Source organism: Nansenia antarctica, assembly GCF_963989245.1.
Source record: "Nansenia antarctica genome assembly, chromosome: 15".
NCBI classification, from domain to species: Eukaryota; Metazoa; Chordata; class Actinopteri; order Argentiniformes; family Microstomatidae; genus Nansenia; species Nansenia antarctica.
Genome location: NC_137685.1, coordinates 7,080,430 through 7,099,188, shown reverse-complemented (window position 1 = coordinate 7,099,188; position 18,759 = coordinate 7,080,430). Strand labels below are relative to the sequence as shown.

The 18,759-nt window shown below is 49.1% G+C and overlaps 2 protein-coding genes across 2 annotated transcripts in view; both read left to right on the top strand.

The window, feature by feature from the left end:
- Positions 1-10,255, top strand: part of LOC308170948 (polyhomeotic-like protein 2) — a gene marked incomplete at both ends in the record, with an annotated part of 56,984 nt that extends 46,729 nt beyond the window's left edge. Inside the window, 9 exons of the mRNA XM_080545802.1 lie at positions 1,301-1,734; positions 1,965-2,109; positions 3,903-4,149; positions 5,926-6,100; positions 7,539-7,659; positions 8,260-8,380; positions 8,635-8,755; positions 9,460-9,733; positions 10,098-10,255. Of these exons, the coding sequence (XP_080401928.1) occupies positions 1,301-1,734; positions 1,965-2,109; positions 3,903-4,149; positions 5,926-6,100; positions 7,539-7,659; positions 8,260-8,380; positions 8,635-8,755; positions 9,460-9,733; positions 10,098-10,255 (1,796 nt within the window). The remainder of the gene's footprint in view (positions 1-1,300; positions 1,735-1,964; positions 2,110-3,902; positions 4,150-5,925; positions 6,101-7,538; positions 7,660-8,259; positions 8,381-8,634; positions 8,756-9,459; positions 9,734-10,097) is intronic.
- A 1,800-nt stretch (positions 10,256-12,055) lies between these two features.
- Positions 12,056-18,240, top strand: LOC308170947 (T-complex protein 11-like protein 1; the record flags this gene model as incomplete). The annotated part of the gene is made up of 10 exons (XM_080545801.1): positions 12,056-12,126; positions 12,539-12,631; positions 13,547-13,679; positions 13,924-14,044; positions 14,323-14,543; positions 15,056-15,192; positions 15,390-15,574; positions 17,103-17,284; positions 17,660-17,832; positions 18,008-18,240. Exons 2-10 carry the CDS (start codon positions 12,544-12,546, stop codon positions 18,238-18,240), a joined length of 1,473 nt encoding a protein of 490 aa, XP_080401927.1. The 5' UTR covers positions 12,056-12,126; positions 12,539-12,543.
- Between the last annotated feature and the right edge of the window lie 519 nt (positions 18,241-18,759).

Sequence of the window (18,759 nt, the reverse complement as noted above, 5' to 3'; positions counted from 1 at the left end):
AGCCTGTCTGTGAGTGGTCACACGCACAGTCTCAACTCTGACAGCAGTTTAGAGCATGTGTGTGGGTGTGTGTGTGTGAGAGAGTGTGTGTGAGTGTGAGTGCGAGTGCGAGTGAGAGTGAGAGTGAGAGTGAGAGTGAGAGTGAGAGTGTGAGTGTGAGTGTGAGTGTGAGTGTGTGAATAACACACAAATGACTGTATTGTTCTTGTCCATATTGAATACATCATTCAAACATTCACAGGATAGGTTGGAAAACGTATGTGCACCCCTAGGCTGACGACTTATACAAAAGCTAATTAAAGTTCGCAAACCTGGAGTCCAGTGAATGAAACTAGTTTGGAGGTGTGGGTTAGAGATACTTTGACTTATAAAAAACACTCAAACATTTTGAGTTTGCTATTCACAAGAAGCATCTGCTGATGTGGGCCATGCCACGAATTAAGAGGTCTCAGAAGACCTAGGATCAACCATTGTTGATAAAGCTGGAAAGGGTTACAAAGTAATCTCAAAGAGTTTAGATTAGATTCATCAGTCCACAGTTAGACAAATTGTCTATAAATGGAGACGATTTAGTACTGTGGCTACTCTCCCTCGAAGTGCCCAGCCAAGATGACTCCAAAGGCACAACGCAGAATGCTCAATGATAAAAAAAAAAAAAGAATAAAAACTTGAGTAACAGCTAAAGGCTTGAAGGAATCAAATGTAAAAACATTGAACAGGCATGGAGGAAGCCGCTACTCTCAGAAAGAAACATTGCTGCGCGCCTGAAGTTTGCCAAAGAGCACCTTGACACTCAACAACGCTACTGGGAAAAATGTTTTGTGGACTGATGAAACTAATGTTGAATTCAGCAATGTTGAAACACGCAGCATTATGGTGTAAAAAGGGCACTGCATGTCAACATGAAAACCTCATCCCAACAGTGAAGTACGGTGGAGGGAGCATCATGATTTGGGGCTGCTTTGCTGCCTCGCGCGGCCTGGACAGCTTCCCTCATGGAGGGGGAAAATGAATTCCCAAGTTTATCAAACTATCCTACAGGATAACATCAGGAAGCTCAGTAGAAGTTGGGTGATGCAGCAGGACAATGACCCTTTCATTTTTAACAACGATCAAAGATAGTTACTCTATCCTTACTAAACAAAGTTTAATTCGCCTTGTAATGTTTACATAGTGGCACTGCCAAGTTCACAGCGTGGTGCAGAAAACCCTCTTCTCTGGGGAGAACGCTGAACGCTGCTTTATTCATTTGTACAGAATTGCATTTAGTAACCCTCTGTTGTTGTTGTTGTTGTTTCAGCATACGGCCACGCCCCGCCCCACCCCCTGGCCCAGCAGAAGCAGCAGTTTGTGACGCAGCATCAGAACCAGAGGGGGAACCAGGGCCAGCTCCTCCAGACAGCCTCCATCCAGCCCCACCTCCACACAGCCTCCTCCCTGGCCCCCCCCCAGAACCCCACCCTTCCCAGCGCCCCCAAACCTGCCTGCCACCACCCCCCCGGCACGCCCAGCCAGCAGGCCACCATCTTCCACTCCACCATCAGCCACCACACCCACGCTCACCCTTACCCCCACCCCCACCCCCACACCCACCCCCACGCCCACCCTCACCTCCACGCCCACCCCCACCCCTACCCCCATCCCCACGTCCTCCACTCCGTCCTGGGTCAGGCCAAGGCCCAGCCAGTGCAGCTGACGGCCATAAACCTCCAGATCCAGCCCACGGCGTCTCAGGTGAGCCCCGGCAGGGAGTCTGATCCTGGGGAGGACGCTCCAGTCTGGTGCTGCTTGGTGTCATTTTCTGTTTCTCTCTGAGTTCATCGGGTTTCAATTACTCTCTTTTCCCCCCTCTCCCTCTCTCTCTCTCCCTTTACCTCTCCCTCTCTCTCTCTCTCTCTTCTTCCCTCCCTCTCTCTCCCTTTACCTCCTTCTCTCTCTCCTCTCTCCTCCTCCCTATCTCTCAGGCGTCCAGACTGGTGCAGGACAGTAAAGACAAGCCCACCTCGTTGGTGGTGAGAGACACCACCTGTCGCCCCCCTGCCGTGCAGCAGCCCCCCCCACCTCCTGCTCCCGCCCCCGCTCCCGCCCCCATCCCCACCTCCGCCCCTGGCCCCTCCCCCACCCCCGTCCCTGTCCCCACCCCCATCCCGGTCCCCACCCCCACCCTGGTCCCAAGACCAGCACAGCAGTCTAAGGCAGGCGCAGTCCCTGTCACACCCATCACCCAACCACAAGGTAACAGGAGGGGACGGGGACAGGGGGAGGACGGGGGACGGGGGGGAGAGACTCATTGTTGATTGTTGTTGGTGTTGGAATACTTCATCATCAACATGCTGCTAGTCCTAGCAGGGTTCCACAGGTGGGTGGGTGGGTAGTTTTGGGTAGTTTTGTCTCCTAGTGTTGTCTCCTAGTGTTGTCTCCTCGCAATGTGTATTTTTATTTTAGTGTTGAAGAATGATGATCACATTAGGATGGAGCATGGCCACAATTCTGGTCAAAGCAAATCTGTAAATTCACACAGCTGGTTGATGGTGGCGGGTATGAACGGGACCATAGTCAGAGGTCCACAACAAACCCTCAGATGTCTTTTAATGTCTATAAATAGACGAGCAGATGGTACCGTATTCATGGCCCGCTGAGCGGTTGAACGTGACCCAAAGCGGCAGAGAACAATGACGGTCAGACGGTAGCGGTTTTAATTAGGTCGTATTCATGTTGTTCTCTAGAGTAGACAGCATGACTAGTTTGAGTAGCAAAGATATTAGTTGAATGATTTTTTAAATGCAGTCGTATCTGTCACAGTGTCACTTATTGACTTTTCAATAAGTTATTGACTTTATTGAGTTATTGACTTTTCAATAAATCGTCCTAATCTGAGCCATGACTCCGATTCTCCAAGTTTCCATCTTTACGCGAGTCTGAGAGGTAGGCTATAAATCACCGGGAGAGAAACGGTTTCGTTTTATACGTTGGATACGGAGGTACCGAGGTAGAGAGGTACGGTGGTGATGAATGGAGAGAGAGGGGCGGTGCCGTGGTGAAGGAGGAGGCTTCAACTCTCCCACGGTGCCGCCCTCCTCCCGTTACCGGCGGGGCTGCTCTGGACCGGGAGATCGTAGATCATCGTTATCGCTGCTCTGTGTCGGATGCAGCGCCGGTGACTTGTCAAAAGAGACTCTGAAAATGAAACGTTGATAACTATTGAGCAAAAAGCTGCACACACGTAATTCAAGTTGCTCTGATTGTCATTTAGATTTGGATCGGATAAGTACGCGCGGCAGTAAAACACTTTGGTGAGCCCAACCGACTTAGCTTATGTTCCTTTTATTTTTACGCGTTTGGATACTCTCCGCTGTGTGTGCGTGTGTGCGCGCGCGCGCGTGTGTGTGTGTGTGTGCGTGCGTGCGTGCGTGCGCGTCATGTTGTAAACAGCGTAGAAACGAACTGCTGTTACCGTCAAAGAGCGTCATTCTAGAGACCCGGTGAATGTGTGTTTTTATTTCTGAGACAACTCGGGCTTGTCAGAATGGGTGACCGTGAATGATTTTAAAAAAATATAACAAGACTTAAACGTTCTGCAGATCCATATGTTGTGCATGGGCAGATGATGACCAACAGATAATCAATTAGTTGCTTTTGAGTAGCAGTATTTCATTTCCATGCATTACAATGAGCCCGTCCTCCAATTTCTACCTCCACCAGCCTCCATTTGATCAGTAGGTTGCCTAATGATTAAAATGACATGAGCCGGGAACACACCACAACGCTGCCAGAAATAATTGAGTGTGTAATCAATCTACAATGATGAGAGAGGGGGGGGGACAGACAGAGAGAGGGACAGAGGGAGCTGTGTTCAGTGCTGATGGTTAATCTAAGAGGTTGTTTCATTGTTTGATTGACAGGAGAAGCGGCGACTAAGAGGCCGGTGAGTGGCACTCCTGTCCCTTCTCTGGCCCCGCCTCCTCCAGCCATGACCTCAGGAAGTGAGAAGGCACCGTCTCCCACGGTGACGGGCAGCGTACCCCAGAACGGAGAGCTCCCCCGGCCCCACCCGGGGCCCCCCCAGGCCATCGTCAAGCCCCAGGTCCTCACCCACGTCATCGAGGGGTTCGTCATCCAGGAGGGGGCAGAACCCTTCCCTGTACGTTGGTCACATGGTTTATTTATTTATTTATTTAACCCCACAGTGACGTTGAGATGTAAACCTCTGTGTCCAGTGGTCTCTGGCCCAGAAGGCGACACACGTGTCAGAGGCCGACCCATACTGGATATCTGGTTCTGTTACCGATGCAGTTATGGGGTTCACAGATAACTGATATCTCTGAACATTCATTTCTTACATTTTTGGGACAGAATTCCTTTTTAACACAATTTTCACAGGATAACAATGGCAAACATGTTTTAATAATGAGCAGAAATGATCTTTTTTTGATTAATACAGCAGTATCTATTAATTTAATGTGCAGTTACGTGAGCTATGCCAGATGAGATGTCACATATTCAACGCCCCACATATTGATGGGTGATGCTGTTCAATCATTTAAAAAATAAGATTTATTTAGCAGCGCTTTTATCCAAAGTGACTTCAAATGAGAGATTACAGGGACCGTCTCCCTGGAGTCATTTAGGGTGAAGTGCCTTACTCAAGGCTAGTGGTGGTGTTCCCATGTGGAATTTGAACACATGACCTTCTGATCACCAGTCCAACTCACTGTCCACTAGACCACCACTCCCCCACGGCAACAAGGACAAAAACAACAATCTAACAGTTTGATCATCCACTAAATTATTGTTGTTACACTCAGTTATATAGCTGCTTGTGACAAAATGTAGCTTATCCATTCATACAAACATATTTATATATTTTTTAGGGTTGTCAATGTTAACACAAATTTGAAACCAAAGTTCTTCCCTAATGTTCAAGAACAAGTTTTGTTCCTGTTGTTATTATTTTATGTAAATGAAGCATTGCGTTTTCTGTCAGGTTGGCCATTGTCAGGTTTACACTGGTCAAATTGTAGCTTGTTCTCTGAACAACAATAACCGGCATGTTCCAACAATAAGAGGTTTTCGAGACTTCAAAATAAAAGCGCAAGGTAATAGATCACTATCTAACAAGAAGACACAAGAAGGGATCACAGTATTTAATAATATCTTTAATGAATTAAGGAAATATTACGTTGCAGAAAGTATGTACAATCTGACTGAAAAGACGGTTTGTCCGAGCATTGCGTTCTCTGTTTACAAACATTGTCAGGTTTGCACTGTGTAGTGTAGCTGTGTTCTCTGAACAACAATAACCAGCAATAAGACGTTTTTGCGACTTCAAAATAAAAATGTGAGGTAATAGATCACTGTAACGAGAAGGGATCACAGTATTTAATACAATTGTTCATAAATTAATGACATATTATATATTATTATATTATATTATTACATAATATTATGTTGCAGATAATATTATGTTGTCATGCATTTCTTTATTCCAACACCACACCTTTTTGTTTGATCTCCCCCCCCAAAAAAGTAAATACTAGTATTTTATCATGATTAATGATAATAAACCTATTATTGTGATTAACTTTATTAAATGTTATCGATTGACAGCACTAATATTTATAGATTTTGCTCTGGAGAAACCTAACAGAGATTTTTACACAGATGATCATTTTGGAATGTCAGGCTGACGCACATCATTTGTGCATTATGGGAGGAATATATGTTGATACAGATATTTCAGTAAAAGGACAATATCAGTACTCAGATACATTTGATGTACATTAGATATTTGCTGCATGTGGTAGTTGGTACACCAGACACACACGCAGCTCTCAGCCCGAGGCTCACAGTAACACAGGGAACAGACAGGTGTGTTTGACACGGCGTTACAGGTAGCCTGTCCTCCCATGTCTCCGCCTCCACCAGCCTCCCTGGTGCCCTGGTCTCCCCTGACAGCAGCCTGTCCTCCCATGTCTCCGCCTCCACCAGCCTCCCTGGTGGCCTGGTCCCCCCTGACAGCAGCCTGTCCTCCCATGTCTACGCCTCCACCAGCCCCCCTGGTGGCCTGGTCTCCCCTGACAGCAGCCTGCCTCAGCAGTCTGTAAACAACAACACCCTGTCCCCCTCCAGAAGGTGTGGTGGCCTCAGGGACAATGCTGTCTCTCTGCTGCCGTGGAAACAAACAGCTGTGTCCTCCACTGTCACAAACTCACTGTCCTACACCGTGACATGTTGTGGTCATGGTCATGATGTGATCATGGTGTGTGGTGTGGTCATGATGCGATCATGGTGTTGTCATATTGCGGTCATGCTGTGCTGCTGTGGGATATTAGAGCAGCAAGCAGGCAGAACGACAACAGTTTTATGCCTCCTCTGACAACAAGTTTGATATAAATATATCTAATATACTGGATGCTACTGGATCTGTGTCAGCCCCTTAACACAACCCCAACCTTAATCCAACCCTAATCTTCACCCTCACCTTAGCTGTTCTCAAGCTCATCTCCGGTGAAGAGGACAGAGCTCTTCTCTTGGGTGACATCTCACAGTGACATCACAGTTGGGACTCCAGATGGTTCTTCTGCCCCCTAGTGGACAATTCAGCTGGAGTCACTGTGATGTTGTTGTCCTCGGGTGGAACGTCTGCCTCTGGTGTTCTATAGCCTCCACCAGCTCCCCCTGGTGTTCTACCTCCACCAGCCTCCCCTGGTGTTCTACCTCCCCCAGCCTCCCCTGGTGTTCTACCTCCAACAGCCTGCCCTGGTGTTCTACCTCCACCAGCCTCCCCTGGTGTTCTACCTCCCCCAGCCTCCCCCTGGTGTTCTACCTCCCCCAGCCTCCCCTGGTGTTCTACCTCCCCCAGCCTCCCCCTGGTGTTCTACCTCCCCCAGCCTCCCCTGATGTTCTACCTCCCCCAGCCTCCCCCTGGTGTTCTACCTCCACCAGCCTCCCCTGGTGTTCTACCTCCCCCAGCCTCCCCTGGTGTTCTACCTCCCCCAGCCTCCCCTGGTGTTCTACCTCCCCCAGCCTCCCCTGGTGTTCTACCTCCCCCAGCCTCCCCTGGTGTTCTACCTCCACCAGCCTCCCCTGGTGTTCTACCTCCACCAGCCTCCCCTGGTGTTCTACCTCCACCAGCCTCCCCTGGTGTTCTACCTCCACCAGCCTCCCCTGGTGTTCTATCTCCACCAGCCTCCCCTGGTGTTCTACCTCCACCAGCCTCCCCTGATGTTCTACCTCCCCCAGCCTCCCCTGGGGTTCTACCTCCCCCAGCCTCCCCTGGTGTTCTACCTCCACCAGCCTCCCCTGATGTTCTACCTCCCCCAGCCTCCCCTGGGGTTCTACCTCCCCCAGCCTCCCCTGGGGTTCTACCTCCCCCAGCCTCCCCAGGTGTTCTACCTCCACCAGCCTCCCCAGGTGTTCTACCTCCACCAGCCTCCCCTGGGGTTCTACCTCCTCCAGCATAAACGTGTCGTTATCATAGTAACATGTTGTTGTCATAGTAACGTGTCGTTGTCATAGTAACATGTTGTTGTCCTCAGGTGGAGCGTCTGCCTCTACTGAGCCCCAAGAAGGACGGCCACGCCTCCTCTGACGCTGAGAAGACCCCCGGCAGCCAGCCCAGCAACTCCTCTTCTGACACAGAGGAGCTGACCCCCGAGGGTAGGGAGGGGGAGGAGGGGCTGACTCGAAATGTACCTTACCTGCCTGCTTAGTAAACCTCAGAACATATTTACTGTTCAAACAAACAGTAAATATGTCCTGAGTTCATAGTTCCTGGGCCTATGGAAGATCACATGGTCTATGGAAGTCTGTGATTAACTTCTGCTATCTGGTGACGTCTGTCTCCATAAAATGTTGTTTGAGACGTCATGTGATCTTCCATAGGTCATTTGATCTTCCGTAGGTCATGTGATCTTCCGTAGGTCATGTGATCTTCCGTAGGTCATGTGATCTTCCAGGTTCCTCCAGTGTGTGTGTTTAGAAGCTTCTCGTAGTTACCGTGGAGATGAGGAGGGATGTTTCTGGGCTAGGGTTAAGGTTAGTTTAGATGTCTAGAAGCTTCTCCTAGTTACCATGGAGATGAGGAGGGATGTTTCTGGGTTAGGGTTAAGGTTAGTTTAGATGTTTAGAAGCTTCTCCTAGTTACCGTGGAGATGATGAGGGATGTTTCTGGGTTAGGGTTAAGGTTAGTTTAGATGTTTAGAAGCTTCTCCTAGTTACCGTGGAGATGATGAGGTATGTTTCTGTGTACGTCCACAGAGTTGAAGGACCAGGAGGAGCGCGACGCCCCCAAGCTGACGTGCGAGTTCTGCGGCTGGGTGGACCACGCCTACAAGTTCAAGGGTTCCAAACGCTTCTGCTCTGTGGTCTGCGCCAAGAGGTAGTTCACAAGATCATCACACCTCTAATAAACACATTAGTTAGGATTCCATATACTACCAGGGAGTAGTCAGTCCCCTCAGGTCCCACAGCCTGTTAGCATGGTGTACACATGGTGTGTGTGTGTGTGTGTGTGTGTGTGTGTGTGTGTGTATGTGTGTATGTGTGTGTGTGTGTGTGTGTGTGTGTGTGTGTACACGTGTGTACACAAAGGGGAATGGTCTCCTTGACAACCATGTCCTCGTTGTGGAACAGGTACAATGTCGGATGCACCAAGCGGATTGGCCTATTCCGTCCAGAGAGGAGTAAACCGTCCAATGGCTGGCGAAGGAGGTCACATGGCAGCGAGCGCCCCGGCGCAGAGCCGAAGAAGCAGGTAAGACCACAGAGTTATAAACCCTGAGGGGCCACTGCTGTCTAGTCTGTATGACTCTATGGTGTTCCTGGCTAGCTGACTGACTGACTGACTGACTGGCTAGCTGACTGACTGACTGACTGGCTGACTGGCTGGCTGGCTGACTGACTGACTGGCTGGCTGGCTAGCTGACTGACTGACTGACTGGCTGACTGACTGGCTAGCTGACTGACTGACTGACTGGCTGGCTAGCTGACTGACTGACTGACTGACTGGCTGACTGGCTGGCTAGCTGACTGACTGACTGGCTGGCTAGCTGACTGACTGACTGACTGACTGGCTGACTGACTGACTGGCTGGCTGGCTAGCTGACTGACTGACTGGCTGGCTAGCTGACTGACTGACTGGCTGGCTGACTGACTGGCTGGCTGACTGACTGACTGGCTGACTGACTGGCTGGCTGACTGGCTGGCTAGCTGACTGACTGACTGGCTGGCTGACTGGCTGGCTGGCTGACTGGCTGGCTAGCTGACTGACTGACTGGCTGGCTGACTGACTGACTGGCTGGCTGGCTCACTGACTGACTGGCTGGCTGACTGACTGGCTGGCTGACTGACTGACTGACTGGCTGGCTAGCTGACTGACTGACTGACTGACTGGCTGACTGACTGACTGATTGACTGGCTGACTGACTGACTGACTGACTGACTGGTTTTGTATTTCAGAAGCGGTCTCCTCCAGCCCAGCCGGCGTCCCCCCCCCCCTCCCAGCCCAGCCAGGGAGGGTCCAGCCCCTGCTCTGACATGTCCAGCTACGAGGACCCCCCCTCCCCTCTGTCAGCCGCCAGTTCTGCCCCCCCACCCCCGGCCCCCCCGGCCCAGCACGGCCCAGGGAGGGGGGCCGACCCGGAGCTGCCCCCCCTCAACCAGCACTTCTTGCCCAACGACCCCACCCAGTGGAACGTGGGAGAAGTGTACGAGTTCATCCGCTCTACACCTGGTCAGTGACACGCCCCCTCCTCTTTTCCCCTTCCCCCTCCCCTCTCTTCCCATCCTCTCTTCTCCTCCCCTCCACTATCCTCCTACAGACAAAGAGTTTACAGTTGTTACGATCTGTTATTATCTCTCAGCGTTGCTGCTGGGGTGTCAAGAGAAGTGTTAGGGTTAGCTTCTGCTGTCGGGTTCTGCTTTAGGTGTGATGTAACACACACATGTGTAACACACACATCCAGCATACACCCAAACTCTCTCTCTCTCTCTCTCTGTCTCACACACACACACACACACACACACACACACAGGCTCCATCTCTGGTCCTGGGTGAGTGTGTGGTGGTGTAACCCCTCCTCTCCCTCCTCCGCCAGGCTGCCAGGAGATCGCGGAGGAGTTCCGCAGTCAGGAGATCGACGGCCAGGCGCTGCTGCTGCTGAAGGAGGACCACCTGATGAGCACCATGAACATCAAACTAGGCCCCGCCCTCAAGATCTACGCCCGCATCAGCACGCTCAGAGACAGCTCTTAGCCAGGACGGACCCTCGTGTGTGTGTGTGTGTGTGTGTGTGTGTGTGTGTGTGTGTGTGTGTGTGTGTGTGTGTGTGTGAGAGAGACTGATGACTACCTGACAGTACTTCACTTCCACCTTTCAGCCTCGGTGGTGGAAGAAGAGTTTGAATGAAGAGTTTTGACTTATGTCATGTGATCATGTCTGTTTGTCCTATTTAATTTATGCCTAAGTGTGATCATGAATATGTGTGTGTGTGTGTGTGCGTGTGCGTCAGGGGACAGATGAAAGCCTGTGAGCCTGTCTTCATGACTTCATTTCTGTTGTGTCCCTCTCAGCTCAGTGTGACTGTCTTCACAGCAGCTGCTCACACATCGGCCCCTGTAGACTCAACAACCTAGATGTTCTGTCTGTCTTTCACACTCTCTCTCTCTCTCTCTCTGTCTGTCTGTCTTTCACTCTCTCTCTCTCTCTTTTACACTCTTTCTCTCTCTGTCTGTCTTTCACACACTCTCTCTCTCTCGCTCTCCCTCTGTCTGTCTGTCTTTTACACTCTCTCTCTCTCTCTGTCTGTCTCTCTCTTTCTGTCTCTCTCTCTCATCTGTAAGTAACATGCCTGGATTTTGCTTTTAACAATATTTTTTTTAATATAAAAGTTTCAAAATATTTTTGAAATATGCAAATGTGTAAATATCATGTTTTTTTGGGGGGGAGGGTCTAGTGTTTTTATAAAAACCTGACTTTGTTTACGTGTGCGTTGTTGTGGTCTTGTGATGAACGGTCAGTCGTGTTTGGATTGTTTGTAAGAGATAATGATGCTTTTGTCAAATGCCTGTATTTATCACATAACACAAATTTGTTACGCAACATTTTTCAATGATAAATAATCTGCAACTTAAGTGTGTCTACGTTTTATTGTGTGTGTGTGTGTGTGTGTGTGTGTGTGTGTGTGTGTGTGTGTGTGTGTGTGTGTGTGTGAGTGTGTGTGTGTGTGTGTGTGCATTCTGCATTATGCATGCTTCCAAAAACATTCAAACGGACTAAAAAAAAAGGGACATTTCTGGTTGCTTGACGGAGGGGCTGTTTTCATAGAATGCAAAGAAGTTTAGAACAACAGTGCAGGTTCTGGTGGGCTTGTGTGTAACCTTACCTTCTGCATAAAGGAGAACTTTGTAGCAAATGAAATGTGACCAAACAATACCACATTCAAAGAGTCTCTGGCACAATAGACGTGTTGTTCTACCTCTACATGTAAGCCAACTATCAGTACTACATATAGTGTTATATATATATTATTAATATGTATCAAATTATAATATGATAATATAAATTATAATTATAATATGATAATATAATAATATAATTAAAATTATAATATGTATAAGATGCATGGTAGACTGGTGATGTTACCAGAATATTGATATTCTGATTGGTCAAAAAAATGTGTCCAAATCACTTTCAAAACATCAGCACGAGCGGTTTGGTTGGTTAAACATCAACACGCCCCTCTGTTATGATTCAAGTTTGGAACAAACCATCATGGCAGGGGTGTCTTATCTTGAATAGGACACAATAAACAATAAAACACAGTCAAAACACACACACGGCGCATTGTTTATGGCATGTCGGATTGTTAAACATATTCGGTTTGATTAAACGAACACAGTATCGATATGTGTGTCGTATAGACGTTGGAGACATGGAGGTCCTCCCCCGTGTTCAGTAATGGTTCAGTCCAATGTTTAAACCTGAGAGCGCTGACGTCACTGCAGCACACACACACACATACGCACCTCTGGAACAGCTGTAGGTGCTTTAAGCTTTAAACATTTACTTTTTAATCTGGATTTATTTCCAAACCTTTATCACCTTTATCTGAAGACCAAATTGTGGTAAGAACACTTTTTCTTCTCTCGCTAAAAAGCAACAACAAAGTTTGAACAGCCTGCCTACACACCGCCTAGGGTACGGACGTTAGAATTATTAAGGTTATAATATCTACATTTAGTTTTTTACATAATCTGATCCATTCGGTGTTTATTAATACCTGTGTGGTGTTATTTTTTTTAAATGTTGACATTTTTGAGTTAGTAATTCATAAAATACAAAGGTTCCTTCTCACAAAACATAATGGAATGTCAAAACTTTGACGCTCAATATCTCTGAACTGCCCTAAACGGAGATAGAAGTTAGAACCTTATCATTCTAAGCTCACCATATGATAGGGTGATATAGAAGAACATGTTCCTTATATTAATATGGTATATGATGTGTAATATATGGCATATTGATCTATTTTTATAGTTGGGATGCCCAACGCAAACAGACCAGACGAGGAGGCGGACAGGGACACGCCCTCTGACGTGCCATGTCTCCAGAAAGTTGACTCTCCTTCAGGTGAGAAGATGTTTGAATCACAATCACAATCAGAATTGCTTTTATTATATTATATCCAATAATAATAATAATAATAATAATAACTTTTTATTTGTATAGCGCTTTTCCTGCAAACATTGCAGCTCAAAGTGCTCCAATCATTCTATAATCATAATTTAATTATTTAGTCATTTAAAGGCAATATTAATTAATATAATTATTATTATTATTAAAGATGGGTTTTTAGTCTTGACTTGAACATGTGCTGAGGATGCATCCCTAATGTAAACTTGCAGTGCATTCCACAATCTGGGTACATTTTGTACATACAAAATGAGAATGCAGCCTCACCAAATCTCTTCTTTTGTACATGTGGTACACAGAGAAAACCACCGTCAGAAGACCTGAGAGCTCTATTGGGCTGATATGCTAGCAAAAGATCTTTTAGATATTCTGGTGCTGTGCCAGTGTACAAAAGAAGGTCCTTCTCAGGTTCTTTGACATTAGCATTGCAGCAGAATACAAAATCAACAATAATAGAATAAAGTAAAAATAAGTAGCCTAAGGTAATTAATGTTTTAATAATAGTAGAATAAGGTGATAAAGTGATGGTAGTTGTATTACAGCGGGACCAGTCGTACTGCAGTAGAAGAGTAGTGCAAAATGCTGTATACAGGTTACAATGAGATGTTTGATTGACAACCAAAGTGTCAGTTAATGATTTGTTTTGACATACCGTATAGTGTAGGCTACATGGTAGTTCATTATTGAATGCCTTTTCTCTCTGTGTGTGTGTGTATGTGTGTGTGTGTGTGTGTGTGTGTGTGTGTGTGTGTGTCTGTGTTTGTGTGTGTGTGTGTGTGTGTGTGTGTCTGCGTGCGTGTGTGTGTGTGTGTGTGTGGTGTGTGTGTGTGCTTTCATGTGTTTGTGTGTCAGGGAGCCCTCCTACACCAGCCTCCCTGTCAGACATGATGGAGTTGAACAATTGCGTTTCCAACCTCAGTCTCGCTCACGAGATAGTGGTAAACAGAGACTTCCGCCTTCGACAGAACAACCCTCCCAAAGACAGGCAAGGAACACTCTACAACACCCAACATCTGCATGACAATGATACTGATGATTATAATAATAATAATACTAATCGAACTAAACTGAATACAAATCGAATTACACTTAGTCATCTTACGAAACATCTAGAAGACCCAACATGTATTTAGAAATCATCTAGAAACATCTAGAAGACCAGACATGTATCCCTGCTCCACCGTGTCAGCCATTTTGAGTGGTCTTCCTTTCCTGTGTGTGTGTGTCAGCTTGGAGGGCAGGGTGATGGAGGTCATGCACCGGGCATTCTGGGACTGTCTGCAGCAGCAGCTCTCCTCCACGCCGCCAGACTTCACCCACGCCGTCACTCTGCTGCAGGAGGTCAAGACGGTACGTACAGCCCAGAGGTCAGAGGTCAGGTCGGCCAGTGGTAGGTGGCTGTGTAGCTGTCATCTTCCTCCCCTCCATCACACCATCAAACAGTCATATACACTACATCCTGTCTGATATTAAAATGGTTGTGTGTATGTGTGTGTTTGTGTTTGTGTGTGTGTTTGTGTTTGTGTGTATGCGTATGCGTATACGGGCGCACACGTGCGTGTGTGTGTCTGTGTGTGTTTGTGTGTATGCATATACATATGTGTGTGTGTGTGTGTGTGTGTCTTCAGACCCTACTGTCCCTGCTGCTCCCGGGCCACGCCCGTCTGAAGGCCCAGGTGGAGGAGGTTCTAGACCCGGTTCTGATCCAACAGCAGGCGGACCACGGAGCCCTGGACCTGCCGGCGCTGGCGGGCTACGTCACCAGAACCATGGCCTCCCTCTGCGCCCCGGTCAGGGACCCGGAGATCAGGGCCCTACACGCCCTCTCTGACCCGGTGGACCTGCTCAGGTGAGAGAGACAGGCACCACACAGACAGGTAGTAGACAGACAGGTAGAAGACAGGTAGTAGACAGACAGGTAGTAGACAGACAGGTAGAAGACAGACAGGTACCAGACAGACAGGTAGTAGACAGACAGGCACCACACAGACAGGTAGTAGACAGACAGGTACCAGACAGACAGGTACCAGACAGACAGGTAGAAGACAGACAGGTACCAGACAGACAGGTACCAGACAGACAGGAAGTAGACAGACAGGTAGTAGACAGACAGGCACCACACAGACAGGTAGTAGACAGACAGACACCACACAGACAAGTACACGACAGACAGGTAGTAGACAGACAGGCACCACACAGACAGGTATTGACAGACAGGCACCACACAGACAGGTATTGACAGACAGGCACCACACAGACAGGTATTGACAGACAGGCACCACACAGACAGGTACATGACAGACAGGTACCAGAGGGAGATGTTCTCGTTTCTAATAATGTTGTTGTTGTTGTTGTTGCCAGGGAGATGTTCAGGGTCCTGGGTCTGATGAAGATGGACATGGCCAACTACACCGTCCAGACTCTGAGGCCAAGCCTCCTACAGCAGGCCGTCCAATACGAACGCGCCAAGTTCCAGCAGATCCTGGAAAGGCAGCCAGGTGATGGGCTCTGACCCAGGGGAGGCTGGGGGAGGTAGAACACCAGGGGAGGTTGGGGGAGGTAGAACACCAAGGGAGGCAGAACACCAGGGGAGGCTGGGGGAGGTAGAACACCAGGGGAGGCTGGGGGAGGTATGTATGTTATTGATGATCATCCCGTTCTTTCCTGCCATCTCATGTGTCCCTCCTCCTCCTAGATTCCCTGGTCAACACCAGCGCCTGGCTGGGATTGGCTGCCCAGGAGGAGGCATGGCCCACTGGGGGTCCTGGGCCAGACGGGGGCTTCAGAACCGGGACCTGCAGAAGCCCTGCAGCCGTGCTGACCAGAGCCTATCTACGGCTGCTCAGCTGGGACACACTTAGCGACCAGACCTATCCTGAGGTAAAGACCCGGACTCTGCTCTGTGTGTCAGTTTACAGCGGGGGGGGGGCATCAGGGGAGGCTGGGGGAGGTAGAACACCAGGGGAGGCTGGGGGAGGTAGAACACCAGGGGAGGCTGGGGGAGGTAGAACACCAGGGGAGGCTGGGGGAGGTAGAACACCAGTAGAGGCTGGGGGAGGTAGAACACCAGGGGAGGCTGGGGGAGGTAGAACACCAGGGGAGGCTGGTGGAGGTAGAACACCAGGGGAGGCTGGGGGGGGTAGAACACCAGAGGAGGTTGGGGGAGGTAGAACACCAGGGGAGGCTGGTGGAGGTAGAACACCAGGGGAGGCTGGTGGAGGTAGAACACCAGGGGAGGCTGGGGGAGGTAGAACACTAGGGGAGGCTGGTGGAGGTAGAACACCAGGGGAGGCTGGGGGAGGTAGAACACCAGGGGAGGCTGGTGGAGGTAGAACACCAGGGGAGGCTGGTGGAGGTAGAACACCAGGGGAGGTTGGGGGAGGTAGAACACCAGGGGAGGCTGGGGGAGGTAGAACACCAGGGGAGGTTGGGGGAGGTAGAACACCAGGGGAGGCTGGTGGAGGTAGAACACCAGGGGAGGCTGGGGGAGGTAGAACACCAGGGGAGGCTGGTGGAGGTAGAACACCAGTGGAGGCTGGTGGAGGTAGAACACCAGGGGAGGCTGGGGGAGGTAGAACACCAGGGGAGGCTGGTGGAGGTAGAACACCAGTGGAGGCTGGTGGAGGTAGAACACCAGGGGAGGCTGGGGGAGGTAGACCACCAGGGGAGGCTGGGGGAGGTAGAACACCAGGGGAGGCTGGTGGAGGTAGAACACCAGGGAAGGCTGGGGGAGGTAGAACACCAGGGGAGGCTAGTGGAGGTAGAACACCAGGGGAGGCTAGTGGAGGTAGAACACCAGGGGAGGCTGGTATCAGATTGATACCATTCCTTATTCCATTCCATGTATTACAATGAGCCCGTCCTCCCATGTCTTCCTCCACTGAAAAGTGTTTAGTATGGAAAAGAATCCAGAGGGAGAGGATTATCCAAACTATTTACAATATATCTACACTTATTAAATCATGATGTATATGATCTATGCTCTATGATCTCTGCTACCAAAACACACAAAGCGTGACGTTAGAATTATAAAGGTTCTATCTCCATTTTTGTCAAAATTGACTTTTTTACATAATCTGATCCATTAGGTGTTTATTAATGCCTGTGTGGTGTTATTTTTAGAATGTTGAAATATTTTAGTTAGTAATTCATAAAACACTAAGGTTCCATCTCACAAAACATAATGGAATGTAAAAACTTTGACGCTCAATATCTCTGAACTGCCCTAAACGGAGATAGAACCTTATCATTCTAAGCTCACGATATATCTACACTTATTAAATCATATGATCTATGCTCTCTGATCTCTGAGACCAGAACACACAAAGACTAGATACTACATTCATCAATAGAGATGTATGATGTCTCTAGCCCCTTCCAGACCCTCTCCCCTCCCTTCCCTCCACAGACAGTTCTGATGGACCGGGCCCGCCTGGACTCACTGGGCCAGAAACTGAGGCTGCTGGTTCTGGAGGCGTCAGTACTGCTGTTGACCTCCACACAGTGTGGGGGCGCTGTTTTCTCCCTGCATGGGTTTGTAGGTAAACTCAAGCAGACCATCGCTGCTCTGCTGGAGGGCAGTCATAGCAGGTAAGAGGAGGCGGGTTGGAGGGGGGGGGGTGGGGCTTCTGGCTGTCACTAGGAGCAGGTAATGTATCAGAGAACCAGACGGACAAGCCAGTTGACAGATTCGGCAGATTCCAGAGATGGATCATGCTAACTTTGCAGTCGGTAATCACTCAATCCAACGCTCTTAAGATATCATCAAATGTCGACCAGATAACCAGAACTGCTGGTCATTAGCAACGCTGAGAAAAGAAGCTGCTTTTCAAAGAAATATATTCACATCAAAATGTCTCTGTATTTAGATTGAATATTTAGAATTGAACAACTATTAATTCCATATATAATGATTGTGTGAGTGGCTGTGAGTGGATGAGTGACAGCTCTCTCTGGTGCACACAGGGGCTTTGACCTGCAGGGGGCGCTGCAGGGGCTTGGGGAGCAGGTGCTGGGGCAGGTGACGGAGGCGCTGACCAATCACAGAGCAGCACCTCTACCTCGGGAGAGCCAGGACCTGCTGAAGGGTCAGATCTCTGACCTCGCCAGGGACAACAACCCCATCCGCCTTCTCATAGGTCAGTCATTCTCTCAGGCATTCTGATAGGTCAATTATTCTCTCTGCCTTCTGATAGGTCAGTCATTCACTCTGCCTTCTGATAGGTCAGTCATTCTCTCTGCTGTACTGATCCTCCATGGTTCTAACATAGTCCTTCCTGGTTCTAAAGTAGCCTGAAACATTTCTCCCCTCAGGAGAAAGGATCCAGGCGTACCTGGGCTCCCTGCTGGAAGTGGGGGGCAGTAAGAGGACTCCGGCGCCCCCCCCTGGCCTGGGGCTGCTGAGTGCAGAGCTGGCAGAGTTGGGGTCGTCCTTCGGGCGAACGGTCCATTTCAACCGGTCCGTGTTCGGTCCGTTCTACGCTCCGATCCTCAGGGAGCTGCTGTTCTCCCCGGGGGAGACAGAGATGGGGGAGGCGGCTCGCTAGTCCTCCCAACACACACACCCCCCCCCCCCGGCTCGCCCAAACCCCCCCTGTCCTCCCCCAACCCCTCCAGTCCCCCCCAACACCCCCTGTCTCCCTTCAACCCACCCCTGCCCCCCCCCGATCCCCCCCAACCCCCCCCAACACCCCCTGTCCCCCAACCCACTGTTCCCCCCCCCAAGCACCTCCCTGTCCCCCCCCCCCCTGCTCCACCCCTGTTGCCCCCCTGACCCACCCCTTCTGTGTGAAGTGTACATATTTAGACTTGCAAATAAAATAGTGACTTTTTTTATACGACAGACTGTCCAATCACAATTGGAATGTATTTTCGTCAGGATGTGTTGAATGTTCCATTACTGTACTGGTGTAGTACACAGACATACTTATGTAGTACACAAACATACTGATTAGTACACAGACATACTAGCGTAATGTTTCAGATGAGAAATGATGCTGCCGATGATGCAATATTTTTGGTATAAGCTTTTTATTTTTATACCCCTTGTTATTTTTCATTTTTAT